The sequence below is a fragment of the Oryctolagus cuniculus genome, chromosome 10 (assembly GCF_964237555.1).
Source record: "Oryctolagus cuniculus chromosome 10, mOryCun1.1, whole genome shotgun sequence".
Classification (NCBI taxonomy): Eukaryota; Metazoa; Chordata; class Mammalia; order Lagomorpha; family Leporidae; genus Oryctolagus; species Oryctolagus cuniculus.
In genome coordinates, this window is record NC_091441.1 from 108,204,532 (window position 1) to 108,228,064 (window position 23,533).

General features: G+C 55.9%; 1 protein-coding gene across 4 annotated transcripts in view; it reads right to left on the bottom strand.

Annotated features, from left to right (window-relative positions):
• Positions 1-207: 207 nt before the first annotated feature.
• Positions 208-23,533, bottom strand: part of TTC21A (tetratricopeptide repeat domain 21A) — a 35,606-nt gene continuing 12,280 nt past the window's right edge. The window contains exons 8-29 of one of the 4 annotated variants that reach the window (XM_051852632.2): positions 21,875-21,973; positions 20,554-20,746; positions 16,648-16,745; positions 16,312-16,512; positions 15,543-15,672; positions 13,120-13,277; positions 12,689-12,904; positions 8,654-8,892; positions 6,987-7,059; positions 6,783-6,893; positions 6,484-6,622; positions 6,246-6,349; positions 4,708-4,896; positions 3,733-3,843; positions 3,041-3,122; positions 2,250-2,400; positions 1,932-2,090; positions 1,624-1,816; positions 1,307-1,531; positions 705-825; positions 464-531; positions 208-378 (exon numbers count right to left, since the gene is read on the bottom strand). In XM_051852632.2, the coding sequence (XP_051708592.2) occupies positions 301-378; positions 464-531; positions 705-825; positions 1,307-1,531; positions 1,624-1,816; positions 1,932-2,090; positions 2,250-2,400; positions 3,041-3,122; positions 3,733-3,843; positions 4,708-4,896; positions 6,246-6,349; positions 6,484-6,622; positions 6,783-6,893; positions 6,987-7,059; positions 8,654-8,892; positions 12,689-12,904; positions 13,120-13,277; positions 15,543-15,672; positions 16,312-16,512; positions 16,648-16,745; positions 20,554-20,746; positions 21,875-21,973 (3,138 nt within the window). In that variant the 3' untranslated portion in view covers positions 208-300. Of the gene's footprint in view, positions 379-463; positions 532-704; positions 826-1,306; positions 1,532-1,623; positions 1,817-1,931; positions 2,091-2,249; positions 2,401-3,040; positions 3,123-3,732; positions 3,844-4,707; positions 4,897-6,245; positions 6,353-6,483; positions 6,623-6,782; positions 6,894-6,986; positions 7,060-8,653; positions 8,893-12,688; positions 12,905-13,119; positions 13,278-15,542; positions 15,673-16,311; positions 16,513-16,647; positions 16,746-20,553; positions 20,747-21,874; positions 21,974-23,533 lie in introns of all 4 variants that reach the window. The other 3 variants (XM_051852631.2, XM_070051005.1, XM_051852633.2) reach the window with 3 other exon arrangements.

Here is a 23,533-nt window from a genome sequence, read left to right on the forward strand (position 1 = left end):
TGCAGGGCGCGTGTTAACCGCCACACCCTCACGGCAGGCAGGGCGCCCCAGAGTCTGTGGTGCAGGTGCCAGACGAGCCCTGCACATGCTAAGCCAGCTGAGGTCCTTCCTCCTCAGAGCCACAGGACTTCCTGTGCTTCCAGAACGCGAAGCTTCGGGATGCCCCTTAAGCTAGGTGAGGCGTGATTCAGAATAAATCACACATGGTTTGGAAGTGGGGAAGCATATGTCATTGTCCGCATTCCCCTTTCTCGGCCGCCCCGCCGCCCACCCCTGCACAAAGCCTCCGCCTGACCGCAGCTAGGGCTTCAGGGAGCCTTGCGCCTTCACCAGAATCTCTTCTCTGATCTTCGGGTAGTTGGGGTACTCCGCGAGGACCTGAGAGAGACAGAACCGGGTGGGCAGCGCCAGGCGGGGTGCCCCGCCCCACCCCAGGCCCTCCCAGCTGCTGTGGGGGGCTTACTCTGTGGCAGATCTCAATGGCCTCCACAAATTTCTTGTCCTTCAAGTAGTTGAAAGCGAGTTTGAATCCTGTCCAGGAGCAGGGGGAGTGGAGAAGGTGGTACCCTGATGACCCGAGAACCCCTCTGGTTCCCACCACCACCAGGGTAGAGAGGCCTGGAGGCCAGGGCCCTGGTGGGGGGCTGGTGCCCACCTTCCCCCGCTCCCCAGCACCCTGCGTGCACCATGGCAAGCCGCCTTACCGATGGCGGGGCTGGCGTGATGGCTGTACTTCCAGGCCAGCTCGTAATTGGTGGCCGCGTCTTTGTAGGACTGCTCCTTCTCCATGATGAAGCCCAGGTACTCGTAGGCCTTGCTGCATGACTGCAAGGAGAGTCCAGCAGAGCCTTTGTGGCGGGGAAGGCACCGCGGGGCTCGGGCGGATGCACGGGGCGATGGTGGGGAGCTGTGTCTGCTCAAACTGCTCAGGGAACCAGGCGCACCCCAACCCTGCAGGGGGTGAACTGCATACCCCCTTCCCCACCCATAGCCCTTCAGCTCAGCCCTCCTGTCCTCTCTGCTCCCGCTGGCACTGCACTGTGACCTCGGAAGGCCCCTCTGCCCGTCCTAAGCCCTGCACCCTCCTTGTGTTCCGCATCCCCCACTACGATCCCTACGTGCGTCCTCCAGCCTCACGCCGTCACCCGTTCCCGTCCTGCTCTGTCACCCCTGTGTCTCTCTTGTTCCCACTCTTCTTGCTGGGTTCCTCCCCAGGGTCTCCTCCATTCCTGAGGCCCTCCAGCCCTTCCCGGTGCCCCTGGAGCCTGCCCCCAGCCCAGCTGGCCCGACCCAGGGAGCCCCTCGCCTTGTTGTACTGCACGCAGCGCCGCAGCAGCTCCGAGGCCAGGTCGAACTTGCCGCTCTGGCAGTAGATGTCAGCCAGCAGGAGCCAGCTCTTCTCCAGGTCCTCGGCCTCGGGCAGCACCCAGGGGGCCTTGGCCAGGCGCTTCAGCTGCGTGCGTGCCTTGGGGACCTGCTTCAGCAGCATGTAGGCCTGCGCCACGGCCAGCAGGGCGGGGACGCTGTCCCTCTGTGTACGAGGTGCGGAGTGGAGGTAGGCACGCCTCGGCCCTCCCCTTGGCCCCTGCCCCAACGCCCGCCCGTCCCCGCCGGCTGCCGCACCTCGGCCTGGGCTATCTCGATGAAGGTGCTCAGCGCCGCCTCCATGTTGGCTTTCTCCCGGGTGGCCAGCAGGCAGAGGTTCTGCAGCAGCCGTAGCTGGGTGTGGTCCAGGGCCGAGCTTGGGCACAACTCCAACAGCAGCTTCACGGCCGTGCGCAAGCCGTGCTGCTCCGACTCCTTCCTGTCGGCAGCGCTGCGGGGCGTGGGACGCACAGCCTGCCCACGTGGCCCTCACCTGGCCTCCACCCAGGGGTCAAAGGCTCTCCCTGTCTCCCCCGGGGCCCTGCTCGCTCCCCGCGGACCCTTACCTGCTCTCGGACAGGTTCTCCAAAGCCTCTCCACCCATAATCTCCTTGTCTGGGTTCAGACAGATTTGCACCATGTAGCAGGTGGCGCTCTGGCCCCAAGTGCTGTCCTTGCGCGCTTTGTTTAGGAACTTCAAGGCTTCGTTGGGCTGTCCTCTGTGCCTGCAGTGCAGGAAGCACCAAGAATCAGGGAGAGGGGGAGTACCCGGGACACTCTGGGGGGTGGATCACTTGCCTCGGGGCTCCGCGTCCAGAGGCTGTCTGCTTCCTTCCGCTAAGCCACAGCCTCGTCTGCCCTGCACACAGCTGCCCCCAACTCACCAGCAGTAGATGCCTCTGCAGTAGTTGAACCCTGGCTCCAGAGGCATCCGGCTGGACACTCTCATGGCCAACTCAAAGAAGGCAGGAGCGTCTTCAAGTTTGCCGCTTCTTCGTAGCAGGTCAATCAATTTATCCAATACCGAAAAATTGTCTGAAACAAGAACAGAAATCTCCAGGCTGTGAGAGCCAATAGCTGAACCCTATGGGGGTCCCGTGGCCCCTGTGGAGAGAAGAAGGGGGGTGCTGGGTCCCTTGGAAGACCCAGGAGACGCTTGCCCACGTGGGCCGAGTGAGCAAGGGGACACTGCAACACCGCTGTGCTTCTGCTGGTCTCCAGTGCTGAATGAATAACGATAATGCTTCCACATAGTCAGAACAGCAGCTAACACCTACGCAGCACGGCGCTGTGCACCAGCCAGGCTCCAGCCTGAACCTCAGTGGGAATGGAGCTACTCAGCCCCGGGAGCTTCTCGCTCCCTGCAGGAGGCTGGGACTTCATTCAGCAGGGGACTGGGCGAAGCCCGGTGGCTGTGACTCGGGGACACACAGGCTGTCCTGGGTCCAGTGCCAAGTGCCTGGGACCAGGAACTGGCCCCTTGGACCTGGGAAGGGCCGGCACGTTCCATTGGGTCTTTATCAGTTTCCTGCTTCTCTGGGAACAATCAGAGAGGAAGGGGCTTCCTCTGCCCAGTCAGGAAGGAGGGGAGAGGGCCCACCCTTCTCCCGGAGAGTGGCCCTGGCTCGGTGGGAACCCGTGTGGGCAGTTGTGACAGGCTGAGTAAAGTAGTTACCTGGCGTTTTCTCCAGGACTTGGCGGTAGAGACTGATGGCTGCTTCGTATTTCTGCTTTCTAAACATCAGGTCAGCCAAGAGCTAGCAGAAGACACACAAGGCTGCGGGACTGCTGACAGCATCGTGCATGGGTGTGAGGACGCGGGGGCGGGGGCGGGAAGAAGGGAAGATCAAAAAGGACTGCAAGGCAGCCGCCACAGGACGGGCCAGAAGGTGGGCTCCACCTGGGGAAGGGGATATGTGGGGGGTGGGGCTGGGCTGAGAATGGAAGGGTGAAGGAAGGTGGGGCCAGATGTAGAGCCCAGCGGGGCCTTAACCTACAGAGCCGGCCTCTCCACTTAGGCTCACCCCACCCTGCAGGGACCCCACAAGAAGTCTGGGTGACAGGGAGGAAAAAGGCAGGAACCTGTCCCGCCCTCGCCTTCACCTACGGTGGGTGTGGTTTCCCCTGGAGTGAATCAACCTCACCCTTTCCCCTCAGACCAGCCCCGGGAGGTTGCTGCTGCCCCCTGCTGGCCAGCCTGTTTCTCCAGGCTGTAGCGCAGAGCAGGTGCAGCCTGGATCTTCACTGTCTGACAGCCCCTAGGAGAGGGGTCAGCGAGGCTTGTGAGGACACAGGGCTGGCAAGCAGCCTGCACCTGGTCACAGGGACCCTGCGGAGCGGGGACGAGGGGGTTCCAGGGTCTCCTACCACAGAAGCAGTCTCGTGGGCCTGCTCCATCTGCAGGAGGGTGGCACAGTGCTGCTCGCACAAATCCAGGTTCCCCTGAAGCAGGTGGATCCGTGCCAGCTCCAGCATCACCTGGGAGAAGGCCTGGTGTGACAGACTCCCCAGGGAACACTGGGGACAAACCCGGGAATGTCCTCAGCTCATTTCCCCATACCCCAATCCTAATGGCCGTGCCTCAAAATTCCCCAGGATGATGTCCCTGGTCCTCCTGTTCCTGCACCCAGTAAGAACTCCAGTCACCCCACGGGTGCCACCACCCAACCCATACTCATCCTTGAGCCTTGGCTCAGCCTCCAGGAGCAATCTGGGCCCCAGACCCTGAGATCCACATCCTCCAGCGTCAGGACACTTCCTGGCATTAGAACCACCCCATGTGCTCATCTGGCTGCCCCTGCCCCGGGGCCACCTGTGGGCAGCGAACACATCTTGTCCCACTGTATCTCCAAGGCCTAGCACAAGTTCCCGGTGCATGTTAGGTATCGGTTTATGGAGTGAATATAAAGTGAATGATCTGTCACTAAGCACTTCCAGCCACTGTCCCCTCATCTGACACCACTCCTCCCTCACAGCTCCATGACCCCGGGAAGCTGAGCCCTGGCAGCCGCAACCTCTATCATCCCCCCGCCGCCCCCCACCTTCCCAGGGACACCTGGAAATGTCAGACTAACACGACCTTCGAAAACGCCTTCCCCACACAGCCGTCCAGAGTGAGCCTGCTCGGCCTTGCTTCAGGGGCTGCGATAGGTGAGGGCCGGGGTCAGCTGGAACAGGACGCTCACCCCAGGAGCTGCTGTTGGCCTCCCCTGGCCTCTGCCGGCAGCTCCTCAGGCAGGGCCGGCAAGGACCTGGCCCCTGTGCAGGTGAGGCACAGGCCTTGCTGAGGCAAGGCGCTGTGCCCCACGGCAGGGACAGGGCCTAGCTGTGAGGGCCAGCCACCTGGGTGTCCGCGGGAGAGTAGGAGAGAGCCTCCTTGTAAGACCGCGCCGCCTTGGTGTACTCCTTCTCTGCCAGGTAGTGCTCGCCAAACTGGATGCAGATCGAGGCTGCCAGCTGCTTCTGGGCGGGCATCACTTCCGGCTGCTCCAGAGGAATGCGCTTCAGTATCCGAGACTGGAAGTCAAAGGCCTTGGAAAGCCAACAAAGCCAGGATCAGAACCCCAGGGCAGGGCCGACACTGTGGTGTAGTGAGTAAACGCAATCACCAGTAGTGTCGGCATAGCATGTGGGCGCCGGTTCGAGTCCCGGCTGCTCCACTTCCGATCCAGCTCTCTGCTATGGCCTGGGAAAGCAGCAGAGGATGGCCCAAGTGCTTGGACCCCTGAACCACAATAGGAGACCTGGAAGAAGCTCCTGGCTCCTCGCTTCAGATTGGCACAGCTCCGTCTGTTGTGGCCATTTGGAAGGAGTGAACCAATGGATGGAAGACCTCTCTCTCTCTCTGCCTCTTTGTAACTCTTTCAAATAAATAAACAAACCCAGGGCTTGATATGCCACTTGAGAAAATTCTAAGCTCTTTTTCCAGAGTCACAGTGTTAGAAAGTGCAACTCAATTGGACAAATGTGGGTTGTTCTGGACAGGCAAGGCCGCCTGCTGGGTACACAGGAGGCAGGCTGGCACGTCCCCGGGGGCAGGAGCAGAGGCAAGGGCTGAACAAGACACTCTGTCACACTGACCTGTTTACCTCCTCCTGCATCACATCTTGTCTCTCATTTGCTTTGGCTTCCCTACAGGCTAGAACAAGCACATGGTAGGTGCCCCACACGGGCTGCGTTTTTGTGTTGCCTTGCTGGGAATCTTAGGCGGCCCCACAAATACCCACGGCAGAAAATGATCAGGTAAGTAGGCAGCAAGAGGACATGAGGATGCTGGGTTAAGCTGCAGCAGCTGGGTGTGCATGGGAAGCCAGTGGGAGGCAGGGAGAGACGATCCCAGGGCGTCAGGAGGAGGGCCTCTCTCTGCCGCCCCTGAGCACAGCCCAGCAACATCCCCTTGGGTGGGCAAAGTGAGGAAGCTATGTCAGGAATGCCAAGGGCTCCAGGGTCAGGGGCAGCCCCGCGTGGAAAGAACGTGGGTTGGACAAGCCAGACCCAGCTCTGACCTCAGCTCCCCCACTTGCTGGTACCTGATGCTGGGCATGATTTCTTAACCTCGTTGAGCCTCATCTGTTCAATGGGAATGTCGCAGTGTGAACTAAGCAAGAAGGCAAAAAGCCTGGCGTGGAGCTTTCAACGCACAGGAGCTATTGTTGCTATCACTATTATTACCACCGCCTCACTTCCTGTGCTCCCCAGCCCAGCCCAGCCCAGCCCAGAGCACTCTGGCTCACTGATACTGGAAGACCAAGCATGGAGAATAAGTGGAAAGTCAGAGGTGTAACCCAGGTCCTCTTCGGAAGAGGAGGTCTGGAGCCTTCCAGACCTGCAGCTCCCATCAGGAGCCGGCAGGTGATGAGCTGCAGCCCACCGGCCATTACCTTGTTCAGAGTTTCCAAGACGTCGTCTTTCCTGTGGCTCTTGTACACTTTTGCCAGCAAAAGCAAGCACTCAACATCCTTCATCATGGACGGGATGTCTGTGGCTGCTAAACACAAACTCGCGTCAGTGTCCCCCGGCCCCTGCTTGGCCGGCTAGGTGGGCGGGGCTGGGCCACCACAGGCGGTGGGACGGCGCGCCCACTCTGAGGGCTGGAGGCGGGTTAGAACGCCGTCTCACCGCCGCCGCGTGCCAGGGCCTGCTTCAGAACTTTCTCCGCTCTGCCGAACTGCTTCAGCTTCAGGAGCAGCTCAGCCAGATGGCGGCGCACGGAGTCCTGTCCACTTATCTTCTGCGCGGCCTCGTAGTAGTTAACCGCCTTGGTGCAAACAGGAAGTGCTGGCCTCGGGTGCGGGGCTGCCCCAAGCGCCTGGCATCGTGCTCCCCCCATCCAGTCCCCCCACTGCTGCGCCCTCCTCCACCTCCTCTGCTGGGCTGGCCCCCCACCACCACCGGGGCCCACCCCGGCCCAGCCCGACCTTGGTGTACTGGTGTGTCTTCACGTACGCTTGTCCGGTCCTGCTGACCAGGGAGGCGTCCTGCGGGTTCTTTCTACAGGCCTCTTCGTAGACTTCCAGGGCCTTCTCGGGCTGGTAGGGAAAATGTCCGGGGGTCTTTCTCCTCTCCTGTGGGAGGAGTGAGGCTGGGAGCCATTTGGTGAGACTGTGAGGCCCTTCACTCACCTGCTGAATGCTCATGAAAGCATCGCCCAGCAGCAGGCTGGAGTGGGGGCCAGGCAGGTGTTCACAGAGCTCACTGCAAGAGGAATCGAGGGGCTGGCACTGTGGCGTAGCGGCTTAAGCTGCCGTCTGCAGCATCAGCAGCCCATATGGGGCCCGGTTCGAGTCCCAACAGCTCTAATTGTGATCCAGCTCCCTGACAATGCACCTGAGAAAGCAGCAGCAGGAGGCCCAAGTACTTGGGCCCCTGCACCCACATGGGAGACCTGGAGGAAGCTCCTGGCTTGGGCCTGGCCCAGTTCCAGTCCCAGCTGGCCATTTGGGGAATGAACCAGTGGGTAGAAGAATATCTCCCTCCCTCCCTCCCTCCCCAACTCGAAAGCTTACAGAAGTTAAAAATCTAATGGTGGTTACCAGGGCCTGGGGCAAGAAGCAGGGAGGGAGGGGTAAGGACAGATCGATGGGTGGCTACTAGGTTGCAGCTAGACAGGAGTAAGAAGTCCTGGGGTTATGCTATGCGGTAGAGTGAGTACAGATAATTTACTGTGCATTTCTCTTTTTTACTTAGGAGACAGGAGTCAGGATTTCTTTACTGTAAAGACATGGCAAACATCTGCAGAGATGCACGTATTTCCCCTGATGGGCCACCACGTGATGTATATCTGCACATACTGCCATGCAGCAGAGCATGCCACAGCACCCCAGAAATATGCAGCATTTTTATATGTGCACTAAGTTTTGAAAAATACATGTAGAAGTTTTAAAAGATAAATGGAAACCCCCTCCCATACATAAAATCCTCCAGCGACACCCCCTACTTCTCCTGTAACGCTCTCCTCACTTTACCGTGCACTGTTCACACCCAGTAACTATGATTTCCTATCCATAAAACTGACACTAGTGTGCTGCAGAGAGCCAACTGGACACCCTCATCGCTCTGAGTCTGTAACCTCCTCTTCCTAGCGGCCTCTGTCATCCAACACCTCAGAAAACCCAGTGCGCGAGGCCCTGTGCTGGCTCCCTGAGCTGGGCCTTCCTCACTGTCCTGTGGCAAGGGCTGGAGCCCCACCCCTGCGTCCCTCCCATCCCTATCCCTCCCCTTTCCTAGCCCTCCCTAGGAGGCGGCCAGGCTGCTCTTTCTGAAGCTCCAGTCTGACCACGCCCCCTGTCGTCCACAGGCCTCCGATCACTGGATCGAGACGCCCCTTCATCCCCGGCACCCCCCAGCCCTCCGGAAACTGCCCAGATGGAGTTTGGCCTGAAGGAAGCGCTGGGAAGGCACCCTCAGGGTTCCAGCACCAGTCCTGTAGAGACCATGGCTCTCCATCCGCAGCCACCTCGGACACTGGTCACAGCCGAGTCACTGGCACTCCAAGGTCAGGCAGAGCCAGTGGCAGGGTGGAGGCCTGTGACCTCACAGTTCCTTGGCATCTGCTCTGGGTGCCAGGCCCACAGGCTTCCACGCAAGGGGTAGGGGAAGCGTGGGCGGGGGGCGGCAATTTGATTCTGTGTCCTGTGAGCAGGGCGCACTGACCCAGCGCTCAAATCCTAACCCGTGGGAGAGCCCAGGCTTTCACCAAACCCACTCCACACACACATGCAGCAGACCCGAGCTGAAGGTCCCAGGACCACTCGGGACAGGCTCTCCCCAAGCTGCCTGCGGGGCTCACCGGTAGCAGCCGACGTAGAGGCTCCTGTCTTTGTGGGTGCGCAGGTAGATGTCGGCCATCTTCTCCTTGGCTTCCATGTAGCAGGGCTGCTTGGGCGTGATGTTTCTCAGCATACTCAACGCCATGTCCGCGTTGCCCTTGCTCAGGGCCAGGTCCGCGTTGGCGATGGTGACGCGGATCTCCTCCGGCGTGCCGCTGAACTCGTTTATGGCATCCTGCATGACCTTGGTGGCCTCGTGCTAAGTCACGGGAATCAAACAGACCCTCCATGTAGCATCATCTGCTGCAGGTGGGCTGACACAGCACGTAACGCCCCTCCTGGGAAACTAAAAGTGATCCTCCTTCCCGCTCCTGCCCTGGGCGAGGAACAACACGGGAAGATGGCTCACTGCTCGGGACTCTTGCAATTCCTATCAGAGTTCCTGGTTCAAGTCCCAGCTCCTCCGTTTCTGATTCAGCTTCTTGCTAATGCACACCAAGGGAGGCAGCAGGGATGGCTCAAGTACTTGGGTCCCTGACACCCACACAGGAGACCTGAATGGAGTTCTGGGCTCCTGGCTTTGGGCTGGCCAAGCCTTCACTCTGCCCTGGGTGTTGTAGGCGTTTGTTGAGTGAAACAACAGACGCAAGATCTCTCTTTGCCTTCCTGCCTTTCAAATACAATGAAAGTCAATAACTTTTTAAAAATGTTTACTTAGGGTTGTCGATGTGGCACAGCAGGTTAAGCCTCCAGCTGCGACACTGGATCCCATATCAGAGCACCGGCTCAAGTCCCAGCTCTGCTTCCAATCCAGCTCTCTGCTAATGTGCCCGGGAAGGCAGCAGAGAATGGCCCAAGTACTTGGGCCCCTGTCACCCACATGGGAGACCGGGATAGAACTTCGGGTTCCTAGCTTTGGCCTGGCCCAGCCCCAGCCGTTGCAGCCATCTGGGGAGGGAACCAATGGATACAAGAACTCTTTCTCTGTTTATCCCCTTCTCTCTCTGTAACTCTTTCAGATAAATAAAGTAAGTTTTAAAATAAATAAATAAAATGTTTATAGGCTGGTGTTGTGGTGCCGTGGGATAAGCCACTGTTTTTGATGCCAGCATCTCATATCGGAGAGCTAGTTTGAGTCCTGGATGCTTCCCTTCCAATCCAGCTCTCTGCTAATGCACCTGGGAAAGCAGCAGAAGATGGTCCAAGTCCTTGGATCCCTGCCACTCATGCGGGAGACCCAGAAGGAACTGCAAGCTCCAGGCTTCAGCCTGGTCTGTTTTCAGCCATTGCAGCCATTTGGGGAGTAAACGAGTAGACGGAAAACTGACCTCTCTCTCTCTCTCTCTCTCTCTCTCTCTCTCTCTTGCTCTCATGTGGCATTTCAAGTAGACTAAACTTTTTAAAAAGATTTGAAAAGCAGTATGACAGAAAACAGGATGGACAGAGAAAGAGAGAGAAACTTCTATCCTCTGGTTCACTCCCTAAATGCCCACAACAGTCAGAGCTGGGTCAAGCTGAAGTCAGGAGCCAGGAACTCCATCTGGGCCTCTTATGTAGGAGGCAGGGACACAAACACTTGAGCTGTCATCTGTTGCCTCCCAGGAGGCAGTAGCAGGAAGCTGGACCAGAAGCAGAGGAGATGGGACTCAGCTCAGCACTCTGATATGGGATGTGGGCATCCCAAGCAGTGGCCTAACCTGCTGGTCACAGTGCCTGCCCAGAAAATAATTTTTTTAAAGGCTTATTTATTTGAAAGGCAGAGTTACAGAGAGAAAGAGGGAGAGACAGAGAGAGATCTTCCATCTGCTGATCCACTCCTCAAATGGCAGCAATGGCCAGGGCTGGGCAAGGCTGAAGCCAGGAGCCAGGGGCTTCTTCTGGGTCTCCCACATAGGTGCAGGGGCCAAGTACTTGGGCCATCTTCCACTGCCTTCCCAGGTATATTAGCAGGCAACTGGATCAGAAGTAGAGTAGCCAGGGCTCCAACCAGCGCCCATAGGAGTTGCCAGCGCTGCAGGCAACGGCTTAACCCACTGCGCCACAATGCTGGCCCCCAGAAAATATTAAAAAACAAACAAACAAACAAAAAACCATGTAAGGGTTGCTGTTGTGGTATAGCAGGTAAAGCTGCTGCCTGCAGCGCTGGCATCCCATATGAGGGCTGGTTTGGGTCCTGGCTGCTCCACTTCCAATCCAACTCCCTGCTAATGTGCCTGGGAAGGTAGCAGAAGATGGTCGAACTCCTTGGGGCCTTGTAGACACGTGGGAGACCCGGATGAAGCTCCTGACTCCTGGCTTTGGCCTGGCCCAGGCCTAGCTGTTGCAGCCACTGGTGGGGAATAAACCAGTGGAAGGAAGATCTCTTTTTCTCTCGGTTACTCTTTCAAATCAATACATCAATCATTAAAAAAAAAATTCCCCACAAAACATGGAGACAGAGCTGGGCTCAGCCTTGGCACACAGAAGTCAAGGATAAGGCGGTCTGCAGAGCAGAGCAGCTCTGGAGGCAGAAAATCCTTTTCAAGTTCATGGCCATGGTTCCAGACGACAGGAGACGATGCCTGACTAGCTTGGGGTACGGGAACCCCCAACTGTAATAACCTGATTATTCGCTGGACCTCAAAACCTGCTGACAGTCTCCCTCCCTGTGAGGCCCAGGGCCCATCCCCTTGCATGTTCCTGCTTTTGCTCAAAGACCTTTTCCAGCTGAGGGCCTGTCAGTGGAGTTCTCTTAGGTCCCTCTCTGGGCCTGGAGCCTGCCCCTCTGCTGCTGGCCAGGCAGGCCATCTTTGCACTTTCACTCTGAGCTCTCTAGTTTTTTGAGTGCAGAGAGCAGCGGTTCCATTCTTTGTTGAAAACGAACGTCATTTTTCATTTAATAGGTACAGTTGCTTCATTTCATTATCACAGATGTGAGTCTCGGGCTTTTCGCCGACTCCTTTCGGTTCCTCTTTGACAACGCCCCGGGCTGGCTGTCGTCCAGCAGCCCTGCCCTTCTCCAGGGGTGGGACTGGGTTCCTCCAGGAACGGCCCTGCTTTTCCCGTGCCTTGGCCACATCCTCTGCTCAGAAGGCTCCAAGCCCACACTGGCAGCTCAGGCTTCCTGGCCCAGCACCTGCTTTCTCGTGCTGCGGCCCAGGGTAACTTCTGGGAGCAGAGGGCTCCTCACTGGCTTGCTCACCTTTGTCCCCAGCCCCCATCATAATGCCTGGCGGACGGGAGGTCCTCGGGAACTAGGGACCAACTCAGTGACTGCATGAATCAACTCCTCCTGCACACGGCTGTTCCCTCATTTTGTTACAGAGGGAGAGTCCTTCTCTACTTTAGTTCTTTTGTTCCTTTTTATAAGACTTAAGGAAGGAAAATACACGTTTCCACTTTCCCATCTTTAAGGAAGATGCTAAATCTCTCTCTCTCCCCCAGATCATCCCAGGAGAAGGCTGCAGGTCCCAGTACTGCTGGATCACAGAAGGGTCCTGGACAAGGCCCCTCCCACAAGGTGCTGAGGCCAGCAGCCAGTGAGGCCAAGGAAACACGCAGATTCCAGCCCTGGCCCCAGGCCTTGTCCCCGCCTCCGTGTTCCTCACGGCCTCCACGGACCAGCTGGGGATGCCCAGGTTCTTCCTGCTCTGCCCACCTGGGCTTTCCAAGGCCCTGGAGCTGTCGCATACAGTTAAGCATGTTGTGCACTGCAATACTCCCAGGGGACATAGTTCTTAGAGATCATCATGTGACTGGCATTGCAGCTGTGCAGTATCTAGTCTGCACAAGCGCTGGTGGTGGCCCTGCTGGGCCTGCCTCCTTGAGATCTTCACGGGGACAGTGAGCAAGCCAGAGAGCAGATCACACAGGATCCACTGGGCTGGGAACTTATCCTGAGGGCAAGGGGAGTCACTGAAGCCTTCAAGGCAGAGAAGGCCCATGCTCCCCAAACGGTAAAGGCTCAAACACCAGCACAAGTAGACGTTTGGCAGAACTAAAGAGCTGGGTTTCCAGGCTCTCCTTGGCTTCCAACATGCCCCGCACCCAAGGGAAAAGAGCATGCCATTGCCTACCAGCTCCCCGTTCAGCCGGAGGGCATCTGCCAGTTCCAGTAGGATGGACACCCGCTCGCTGGGCTGCACAGGGTGCCCCTGGAACTTCTTGCCTTCTTCCACCTTCACAGTGGGCAGCTTCATGATCATTTTCAGTGTCTTGATGGCCTCTGCGTGGTCTCCGGACTTGTTGAGTGCCCTGGCCTTGATGAAGTGGTAGAGGGGGTGGTCTCGAACCTAGGAGGAACACAGTACAGCGGGGGCTCCAGTTTGCCTCTGTGGCTGCAAGAAAAGCAGCCATGGAGAAAGCCCCACGAGCCCCAGGAGCCTACCCCTGCCCTTTACGCCAGCAAGAGAGACAGAGGGAAGCAGGGGGACCCTGGGGTGCGCAGGGGCTGCAGCCAGCTGGGCTTCTGGGTGCTGAGCAGGCACAGGGAACAGAGGACCCCCACCTGGAAGTTGTGGCTGACACCCAGCTCCAAGCAGTGGGAGCACATGGCAAAGTTGCCTTGAGCCAGGTAGATCTGGGCCATGAGGAGGTGGGAATCCACAAAGGTGGGGTCCAGCTCCAGGCAACACTTCAGGGTGCTGTGGGCATTCTCCAGTTCTCCTAGGAATCACAAATAAACCTCTCCATGTGGGGGTCCTTGGAGAGGCAGAATGAGGTTCAAGTTATTACTCAGAAACAGCCACGTTGGGCACTGGACCGGGCTTTCTACTGCCTCACTCAAGAGTTCCCTGCCTAGGGCCTGCACTGCAGCTCACTAGGCTAATCCTCCGCCTGTGGCGCCGGCACACCGGGTTCTAGTCCCGGTTGGGGCGCTGAATTCTGTCCTGGTTGCCCCTCTTCCAGTCCATCTCTCTGCTGTGGCCCGGGAAGGCAGTGGAGGATGGCCCAGGTGCTTGGGCCCTGCACCTGCATGGGAGACCAGGAGGATGCACCTGGCTCCTGCCTTCAGATCAGCGCAGTGTGCCAGCTGCGGTGGCCATTGGGGGGTGAACCAACGGCAAAGGAAGACCTTTCTCTCTGTCTCTCTCTCACTGTCCACTCTGTCAAAAAAAAAAAAAAAAAAAAAAGAGTTTCCTGCCTAAGACCAAAACTACTACAAGTTCCTGCCTTGACTCAGACAAAAGCCAGGAAACCCAACAACTCAGGTGTAACACCCCGCTGGTCCCTGCAGCCCTTGGTGAGTTGGCTAAGTCACTTTGCTGTTTTACCTGGAGGCTCCAGGGACCACGCACATTTCAATTCCCACACCGAAGAGCAGAACAAAACCTAATAACAACGGCAATGGCAACAGCCACGGTTTATGCAGCACCTGCTCTATATGCCACATGCGAAGGACTTCAGCATGTCTGATTGACATCTGTCCTTATCTGTGAGATGGGAGGCCTGGGGCTCCACTGATGTAAGGCACTCTGCTTGCAGGGGATGAAGTGAGCATTCCAATGCAGGCCCTTCAGAGCTCCGAGCCCAAGGGCACCGGGGGCCGAGGAGCCTGCCAGGCTGGTGTTTCTGGGGTGGTGGTAGCGGCCTGGGCATGCATGTGATGTACTGCTAGGCGAGCCCCCCTTTTCTCTGCGGCTGTGTCCCTCAGCAGCTTCTGCTTGGGGTCCATAACCTGGTGGGTGGGGAAAACCCTGCTGCCAGGTCCCAAACTCCCTGCTCCTTCCCTGTGAGCTGTGGAAATGGGAAGAGGTCACCATGGCAACCTAAGCAGCAAGAGGCTGTGCTTTGGCCCCAGATCTGCTGGCTACAGTCCTCCCTCCCGGCCTTGTCCCCAGGAGACCTCGAAGTTGTGGGCAGACTAGCACCCAGATGAGCGGGGGTGGGGGATGAAGACGGGGCAGTGCTGAAGGGCAGACATGGCTACTGGACTCTGGATCCTTGGAAGCCCTCAGGACACCAGAGCAGCCTGGGGTGGGACAGACAGGGTTTGGGTCCCAGCAGTGCTCCCAACTCCAGCTTCCTGCTAATGTACACCCTGGGAGGCAGCAGGTGACGGCTCAACACTTGGATATCTGGCACCCACATGGGAGACCCAGATGGAACCCCAGGCTTCTGGTTTTGACCTGTGCCAGCTCTAGTCCAGTCCAGACTATAATGGGCATTTGTGAAATGAAGTGGGAGATTTTTGTTTGTCTTTCTGCCTTTCAAATAAATAAATGACTTATTTACTTGAGAGGCTGAGTTAGAGAGGGAGAGACAGAGAGGGAGGTCTTCCATCCACTGGTTAACTCCCCAAATGACCACAAAGGCCAGAGCTGGACAGATCCAGAGCCAGGAGCTTCCTCCAGGTCTCTCACACAGTACAGGGGTCCACACACTTAGGCCATCTTCTACTGCTTTCCCAGGCCACAGCAGAGAGCTGGATCAGAAGTGCAGGGGCAAAGACTTGAACTGGCACCCATATGAGATGCCAGTGTTACACACGATGCTTAACCTACTATGCCACAGCACTGGCCCTGGATTAAAAAAATTATTTAAAATAAATAAATAAAAATAAAATGCAAGCTCCGTGAGAGAATTTTTTTTGCCTATTTTGAGTACTACTTTATCCAAGTTCAATAACTATAACCTGCACAGATCAAGTTAGTCATCCAAAAATGGCCTGGATGGGAGAGACCCCTGCTGGTGCAGGTCAGAAGATCCCTGGGGGACTGGAAGCTGGAAGGAGCAGGCAGGCCTGGTAAGAGGCCCATTGTGTCTCTGTGCAGTCTGTGTTTAAAATATCCCAGACAGGAAGCCTGTGGACACATCTTGTGGACAATGATTTGGGGATGAGCGAACAGAAATCCCAGCAGGTGCCTGAGCAGACGAACAGGGCTGTGAGAAGACACAACCCTGCCTGGTCTCCAGGATCCACTGGCTTACCTGAGAGATACTTGATCTGAGCCATCACATACATGGAGTCGAGCAGAGCTGGTGCTGCCTTGACCACAGGAGTCAAGATCACGGTGACTTGGTTGAGAAGTGGAGCCACGATCTGGCCGGGTGCCCGGGGCTGCGGGAGCACAGGGGACCTGCTGTGTGGTCTGCTGCTCTAAGAGACACTCACGAGGCAGGGCTCCTGCTTTATCCCACACTAGTTTATGACCCGCTCTTCCTAGAGCCTGAGCTCCAGAGAATGGGGACCCTGTTCTGCTCACTCTCGTCTCCCTGGTACCCAGGGTGATGTCTGGCACAGGGTACAGCACCCAGCAGATACCTGAACGACGCGCTGTGAGGCGTGGAGGGGCTACCAAGACACATGAAAATACAGTCCTTGTCCACAAGGGACCTTAACTGGCCTAGAAAGTGGCACGAGCAAGTCAAGATGAACACATACCTTAGAAGGCTCTGGAAAAATGGGGAGCCAAGTTCTAATCCAGGGTAAAGGCAGGGTAGAGGCCAACACCCTCCTCCTCCAAGGGTGCTCCCTGGGCCAGCAGCATCAGCATCGCCTGGGAGCTGGTCAGGGCTGCGAGGCTCTCACAGTCAGCAGTTGCACTGGGACAACCACCTCCCAGCTGATCTGTGCGCCACACGTTCAAGTTTGAAGAGTACTGGTTTCCCCCACCCCAGCCCCACTCCAGCCTGGGGACTGTGCCCTATCCAAACCTGCACCTCAAAGCCCTGCCGTGAAGATGGACCCTTCCCTAACCTGCTTAGGGCAGAAGAGCAAGTACTCTTTCGCCACGCAGACCAGGAAGGGCGGGTCCAGCTTTTCAAAGTACTCGCAGCCCATGGGGAGGCCTCGCATGCCGCAGAAGTGGAGCTCCACGGCCTCCTGGAGCAGCGCCGTGACCTCCTGTTCCCCCTTGCTCTTCCTGGAGGCCAGAAGAGCCTGGAGGAAAACCAGCACCTGCAGAAGCGAGGCCCGAGTCTCAGGGGCAAAGTGGAGGCGCAGGCCACCTCGGCTGTTCCCTGCTGGAAGAGGGCAGTGGGAAGAGGGCAGGGGACACGACCCGGAGCCCTCCACGCCCCCGGGAGTGCTGACCTTCGACTTCCCTAGGGACTGCTGCACCTCCTTCAGGAATTCCAGCTGGTGCCCCGCCTCTTCCAGGTGGCCCTCCAAGATCTGGCACCAGATGATCCCTGTGAATGGACAGAACGAGGCTGAGCAGCCCACAGGGTCAAGGACACGGGTGAGACAGAGGAAGGAAGGTGTCCCAGGGCAGATCTCTCCCAGCGTCTTCTCAAAGTGTGAAACACCCGCAAAGGAAAGAATTCAAATCATACGGGCAAATGTAGAAAAGCAACTCCAGCTCATCCTCTGGCTTAACAATTCTGTCTCTACAGGTGACCACCAGTAAGCATGTGGGGGCTATTCCTTCCAACACTGTTTTAAGTATATGTTATTAATGTACGTACACACACAGATGAGCCTACCAATGGTTTCAAGACGTGCATACACATGGCAATCAAAGTGCATATATACCACCTTACAACTTTATATATGATGGACTTGTTTTCCCATCACTTCATACAAGCCTACCCCATTCTCTTTACTGACAATACACACAATATTCTGTGGATATAACCATTTAACAATTGCATATTTAGCTTGTTTACAGTGTTTTTGTATTACGATGCCATGGTGAGTATTTTCCTATGTTCTAATTCCTGAACTAGAGCTGACGAGTCAAGAGGCATGCATATTTAATATGCATACAGATGGGCAGACAAGGGTTTATCCTAACAGCTGAGACATACATGTCCCATGCTGGAGTACCTGGGTTTAATACCCAGCTTCTAGCTAACACAGACCCTAGGAGGCAGCTGTGATGGCTCAATTGGATTCCTGACATCCATGTGGAAGACTTGGGTTGAGTTCCTGCACCCCAGCTTCATGCCCAGCCTGGTCCTTGTTCCACCCTGACCATTGTGGGCACCTGGGAGTAAAGTAGGACATAGGAACTCTGTCTATCCGCCTCTCAAAAAACTCATTTAATTAATCACCAACAGATAAGGCCAACTTGCTCTCTGGAGTTATCTGAATTTACATTATTGCCAAGAATTTTAAGTGTCCTTTCCCAACAAATTCACAGGCTGATCTTTGCCAATTTAGAAACAGAAAAGGAACCAGTTTCAATCCACATCTTTATTAGGGAGAATACTAATCTTTTCACAGACTTTCCTTTTTTGCTGTGAGTTGCCTGTTCATAGCCTACTTGTTTTTATTTTCGGGTGCTGTTTTTGTCTGACCTACTAAGATGAACCAGTGTTGCATTTTCTACATGCTTCCCACCTATATTTTAACTATGTTTTTACCTTGTCTATCACCATCTAGTATTTATGCAAATAGATAGAATAGTTGCCTCTACAACTTCTGAGCCTGTAATCAGGTTTAAAAATCCTAATTTTATGTTCAAATACTTAATGCACCTGGAATTTGAATATGGTGTGAGGTAGGGAATTGCATGCGCATATATACGTATGCATTTTTTATTTTACGATGGAAAGCCAGGTGTTCAAGCAGGAGTCACTGAACAACCTACTGGTTTGCAACCAGGACTTCCATGTCTCGTTGTCTGTTTATTCCACAGGCGCCGGCCTCGGGCTGACTTACTCTCTGTGGTTTTGTGATACGCTTTGATGCTGAGAGTACCACTCTCGGTTCCTCTTACTCGTTTCACAGATAATTTCCCGGGTGTTCGGGAGCACTCACGCCTCCTCACTGTTGTCCTCATCGCCACCTTGGTGAGTGAGTTACTTCCTGGCCACTATTTGGCCTGCCCACGGGCTTCTACACTCGGTAATGACGTTTTCCATGTTCAGCAACGCTCTTTTGTTCTCTGTGCCTCTTTCATAGCAGTCTGTTCTCAACTTGACATAAAAGCTTGGCCAAACACACTGCAGGTGTTTTGGAGGAGAAAAGTCTTTTCTGCACCCAGCCTCACCTCTGCTGCTCCAAGGGCCACTGCTCTGCATGGTCCACTCGGCCCCTCTTCCAGGCTGCTGGCAGATTTACAAATAAAGGACTAGACCGCTGAGCGCTAGTTGCCAGGCGGATTTCCCAAACTGTTAGGGTCACTAGTTTTCCCACAGCGAGCAGATAGGATGGTGACTCCAGGCACACGAGTGGGTAGGGCTTGGGCTGGGGTGAGTGACACAGGTTTTCTGGCCACTGCACTTCCCTCTGGCTGACTGCTGGGGCTCTCCCTGATAAAGGAACATTTTAGGGGATTTTGCCTGTGTGCTGAGCAGCCTGGCCTTTTTGTCCTTCAAGTCCCTGGGCCAAGTGGGAAGTCACCTGACCCAAGGCCCATGAGAGAGAGGCTCCTGGATGCCTGTCCCTGGGCTGGGCATGGCTCCACCCACCCCACCAGGGTCTTCTCACTGCCTGCTGCCCTGCCTGACTCGCAGCCCCTGGCCGCCCTGAGCTGCTTCTTCAGTCTTGACTGGAGCTCTTTGGGGAAAGCTCATTCGTTAGCTGACCCAGCTCTGCCCATGCCGACTTAGGGGTTTCTAGCTCTACCTGGAATTGTCATGTGTTTGATATCAGTAACCTTGCATCTTGTAGAAATCCGAAGTTCTCCAAAGTTGCTGGTCCTACTGAACCATGTTGCTGGGCTGCAATGGATTTGTTATCTGTTCAGAATGTCTTTTACAATTTTCAGAGGATTTAGGACGGGAGGAGAGACATGGATCTGAGGGCCCAGCCTGGCAGAAACCATGAGCATCTACTCAGAGGATACTGGGAATAAGAGGAGCCTGGGGGGTGGGGCAAATGTGCCTGACTTACCCTCGGGTCAGGGCAGGAACCGACCAGCTCTCAGCACTGGGTCACATGGCTTCCTCAACCCAAATCAAATGTGGTCATTTAGAATACACCAGAGGGGGCCAGCGACACCAGCTACAGTGCCCACATCCCATATGGGTGCTGGTTCCAGTCCCAGCTGCTCCATATTCCATCCAGCTCCCTGATAATGGAGCAAAGAAAATGGGCAGGCTATACCATACTGTCTGGAGAAGCACACTTTATTGTGCACACATCCCATATGAGAGGATGGGTTTGGATCCTAACTCCTCCACTTCTCATCCATGTCCTGGTTCATGTCCTGGCTGCTCCACTTCCAACCCAGCTCTCTGCTATGGCCTGGGAAAGCAGTGGAAGACGGGCCAAGTGCTTGGGTCCCTGCACCCATGTGGAAGACCCAGAAGAAGTTCCTGGCTCTTGGTTTTGGTCTGACCCAGACCTGCCCGTTGTGGCCATTTGGAGAGAACCTGTGGATGGAAGATCTCTGTCTCCCCCTCTCTTCCTCTGTAACTATACCTTTCAAATAAATAAAATAAACCTAAAAAAAAAAATGTGCCAGAGACCATGGTATGGGAAGTTTTGAGGGAAAAAAAAAGTGTAAAATGAAAATGGGAATGTGGAGGAAATTATTTGACATTTATAGAAGGGATTTGTAAAAAAGCATCTGGACAGGGAAATAAAACTCTCAGAACAACCATTGCTGGTGGCCTTCAGTTCTGGGACCTGCGGGGGAGGCACATCTGGAGGCATGTGTGCGTGTGCATGTGTGTGCGTGTGCATGTGTGTGTGTGTCTGCACGTGTGTGTGAGTACACGTGTGTAAGTGTGTGCATGTGTGAGCAGGGCATGGGGGTGGGACTGTATCCAACGCTGGTCTCCAAGGGGAAGCAGGGCCCACCGAGTAGAAGGTTGAGGTTGCCAGTCTTCCGGGAGAGCCAGTTTGGACAACCAGGGACCGATTTTGCCCACACTTCTGAGCAGTCCCGTACCTTTCACTTCCACGCTTGTGGATCTGCAGAAGGCCACCCCATCACGCAGCGTACCCCTCAACTCACGAACCCTCTGTGGAGAACGGCTCCTCCTCTAGACCCCCGGAGGCTGCCCGGCTGGGCTCCCAACCCCGCCCCTCCCGGCCTATACAGACCTGTCAAGGCAGCCACGCTGCCCTCGTCCAGCTTCATGGCCTCTGAGTACCACAGAAACGCCTCCTTCACCTGGTTCCGCAGGACGAGGAGGTAGCCCAGCTCGGTGGCCGCCTGGGCGTAGGAGGGGGTGGCCAGGAAGATGCGCTCCATGAAGCTCCCCACCAGCTGGAGAACGGCCTGGTGCCTCCCACACTGCACAGAACAGGCAGGTGGGGACGGGGAGTCCTGTCAGTCCAGCCCTCCTCAGCAAGGGCACGCCAGGAATGGGGGACGCCCTGGCAGGGCTGTGCAGCCTTAGGAACCTCCCTCGGCCACAGGGACCTCCCAAGGACCCATCTCCTGTCTGGCCAAGCGTTCACAAAGAGGTTTTTCAAAGACTAAAGCCGGGAGAGAGAAGCCCTTTATGCCCCGTGTTGGGCAGCGCTGCCACCAGCCACCATCTGCCTCCCGCCCCGTGTGGAGTGCATGCACAGACGGAGGGACAGGAGGCATCCTCGCGGCCTCCCGCCCTGTACTTGGGTCCCCGAGGCCCCAGAGCTGTCCACGTTCTTAGTTTTGCTTTGGGGCCGCACGATCTGACAGGGACACAGATCCTTGGACAAGCTGCTCTATTTGGACCTTCGTCAAACAGACCTAAGAAGACTGGCAGCTGCCCCAGGCTGATTCCATAAACATAAATACTGGAGGGGCTGGCACTGTGGCATAGTGGGTAAAGCCACTGCCTGCAGTGCTGGCATCCCATATGGGTGCCTATTCGAGTCCCGGCTGCTTCACTTCTGATCCAGCTCTCTGCTGTGGCCTGGGAGAGCAGTAGAAGATGGCCCAAGTCCTTGGGCCCCTGCACCCGCATGGGAGACCTGGAAGAAGCTCCTGTCTCCTGTCTTCAAATCAGTGCAGATCTGGCCGTTATGGCCAATTGGGAAGTGAACCAGTGGATGGAAGACCTCTCTCTCTGCTTCTCCTTCTCTCTCTGTGTAACTTTTTCAAATAAATAAATAAAATCTTCAAAAAAATAAATAAATACTGGAGCTGGGTGCCCCAGCACCTGAAGCCAGGGCTGGACGTGGCTCTTCTGCAGAACAGCTGGGACACTGCCTTCTTTCCCAAAGTAAGGCACCTTAAGACCCCATGAGGAGCATCTGAGCCAAGGATATACAGCCCACATGTCAGTCATCAGCCAGAGGCAAGGAACAGCCACAGAGGATGGGCTGAGTTTGAAGCAGGAGGAGAGGCTCAGGTGTGCAGGGGGCTCCCCAGGGGAGCTGAGGTCCCCTAAGGAAAGCAAGGAGACCATTCCGGAAGCCAGGGGAGACTTCTTACCAGCCTGCTAACCACCAGAACTTTTTCCAGATGGAGTCTTGGATTTTGGGGCTCGCTCATCTCCAGCGCCTTAATCAGGTTGCTAACATGATCAGCAGCCTGCCGGGACAAAACAGACAACGTCAAAGGCAGCATGCAGAGCCAGGGTTGGGCAGTGGCTCTCAGCCCTGGCTGCACATTAGCATCAATTGGGAGATGTAAAAAATACCCATGCTCAGGCATCGCCCAAGCCCGAGACTCAGATGAAACCAGGCTGGGGTGGTCCTGGCGTTAAGAATTATTTCAAAACCTCCCAGATGGAGCTTGCTGGAACATTATTCAGCTAGGACCTGGCACTACCCCTCAATTCTGAGTTTGTGATGAGAAGCTGCCCGTTCAGACCTACTGAGGCAGAGCCAGGAGCAAAGTCATACAAGGGTCTACACCATAGCAGGCCAGGACTTTGGCAAACCACCTGGGCTAGCACGGGGCCTCTGCTCCATGTTGCTATTTGTCACCGTATTGGCACCTCTGTCAGTACAGAAAACCCTCCCAACAGCTCTGTAGGTCAATGTCACTGCCCAAACTTCCCACTACAGCAGTGAAGGGTCAGAAGGGTCAGGCAATCAGTCTGCCAGCTAGGGTTCTGGTTTTTGTTGTTGCTGTTTGTATGTGTATGTGTGTGTGTGTGTGTGTGTGTGTATTTATTTCCATCTGCTTGAGAGAGAGAGCAAGAGCCAGAGAGAGACAGAGAGAAGGAGGGAGGGAGGGAGGGAGAGAAACAGATCTTCCATTCTTTAGTTCAGTCCCCAAATGCCTGCAATAGCCAGTGTTGGGACTCTCATCCGGGCCTAACATGTGGCTAACAGGAACCCAAGCACTTGGGCCATCATCTGCTGCCTTCCAGGTGCATTAGCAGGAAGCTGGACGCAAAGCGTGGAACAGCTGGGACTCAAACCAGCACTGCAATCGGAGATGTGGGCGTCCCGAGCAGTGGCTTGACGCCCTGCACTACAGTGCCTGCCCGGAGCCTGGGTTCTTCCTGATGAACTTGCGCCCTCTCCTCACCCAGAAGGAGGGAGTTCTTGGTTCTGGCAGCAACCTAGTGTCAAAGGAGAAACCCAGGCAGTGACGGCCCACAGGCCAGGGTTTGAGGTGAGGCACACAAGGCTACTGTATGTGAACTCTGCCGCTGGGATTAACCCCCAGGCCAGGGCCCAGAAAGGCCTGCCCAGGTGCTGAGGATGGCTTTGTTCTTTGGTTCCCACCTAGAGGCAGGGCTGGGGCCCTCGTTGAAGGTTCCTTCTAAATATGGACTGTCCCCTCCATCTCACCCCACCCCACCAAACCCACAATCTCAGAGCTGTGCAGCAGGAACCGGAAGTTGCCTCTTCCTGCCGTGACCCCACAGAGACTCTCAATTTGCTCCAGGCTCCACAAACCAGTGCACTTTGTTTATTCAAAAGGTGATGCTTCAGCTAAAAATACAAACTCTTTTTTTTTTTTTTTTTGAAAGCAACACATCTGAACACCAATGTTTCATTAAGAATTCTAGAAGTGGGTGTTGTGGTGCAGTGGGCTCAGCTGCCACTCGGGACGCTCACATGCCACGTCCGAGTGCCAACTCAGGGTCTCGGCTGCTCTGCTTCCCACCCAGTCCCTGCTAACGCGTCCTGGGAG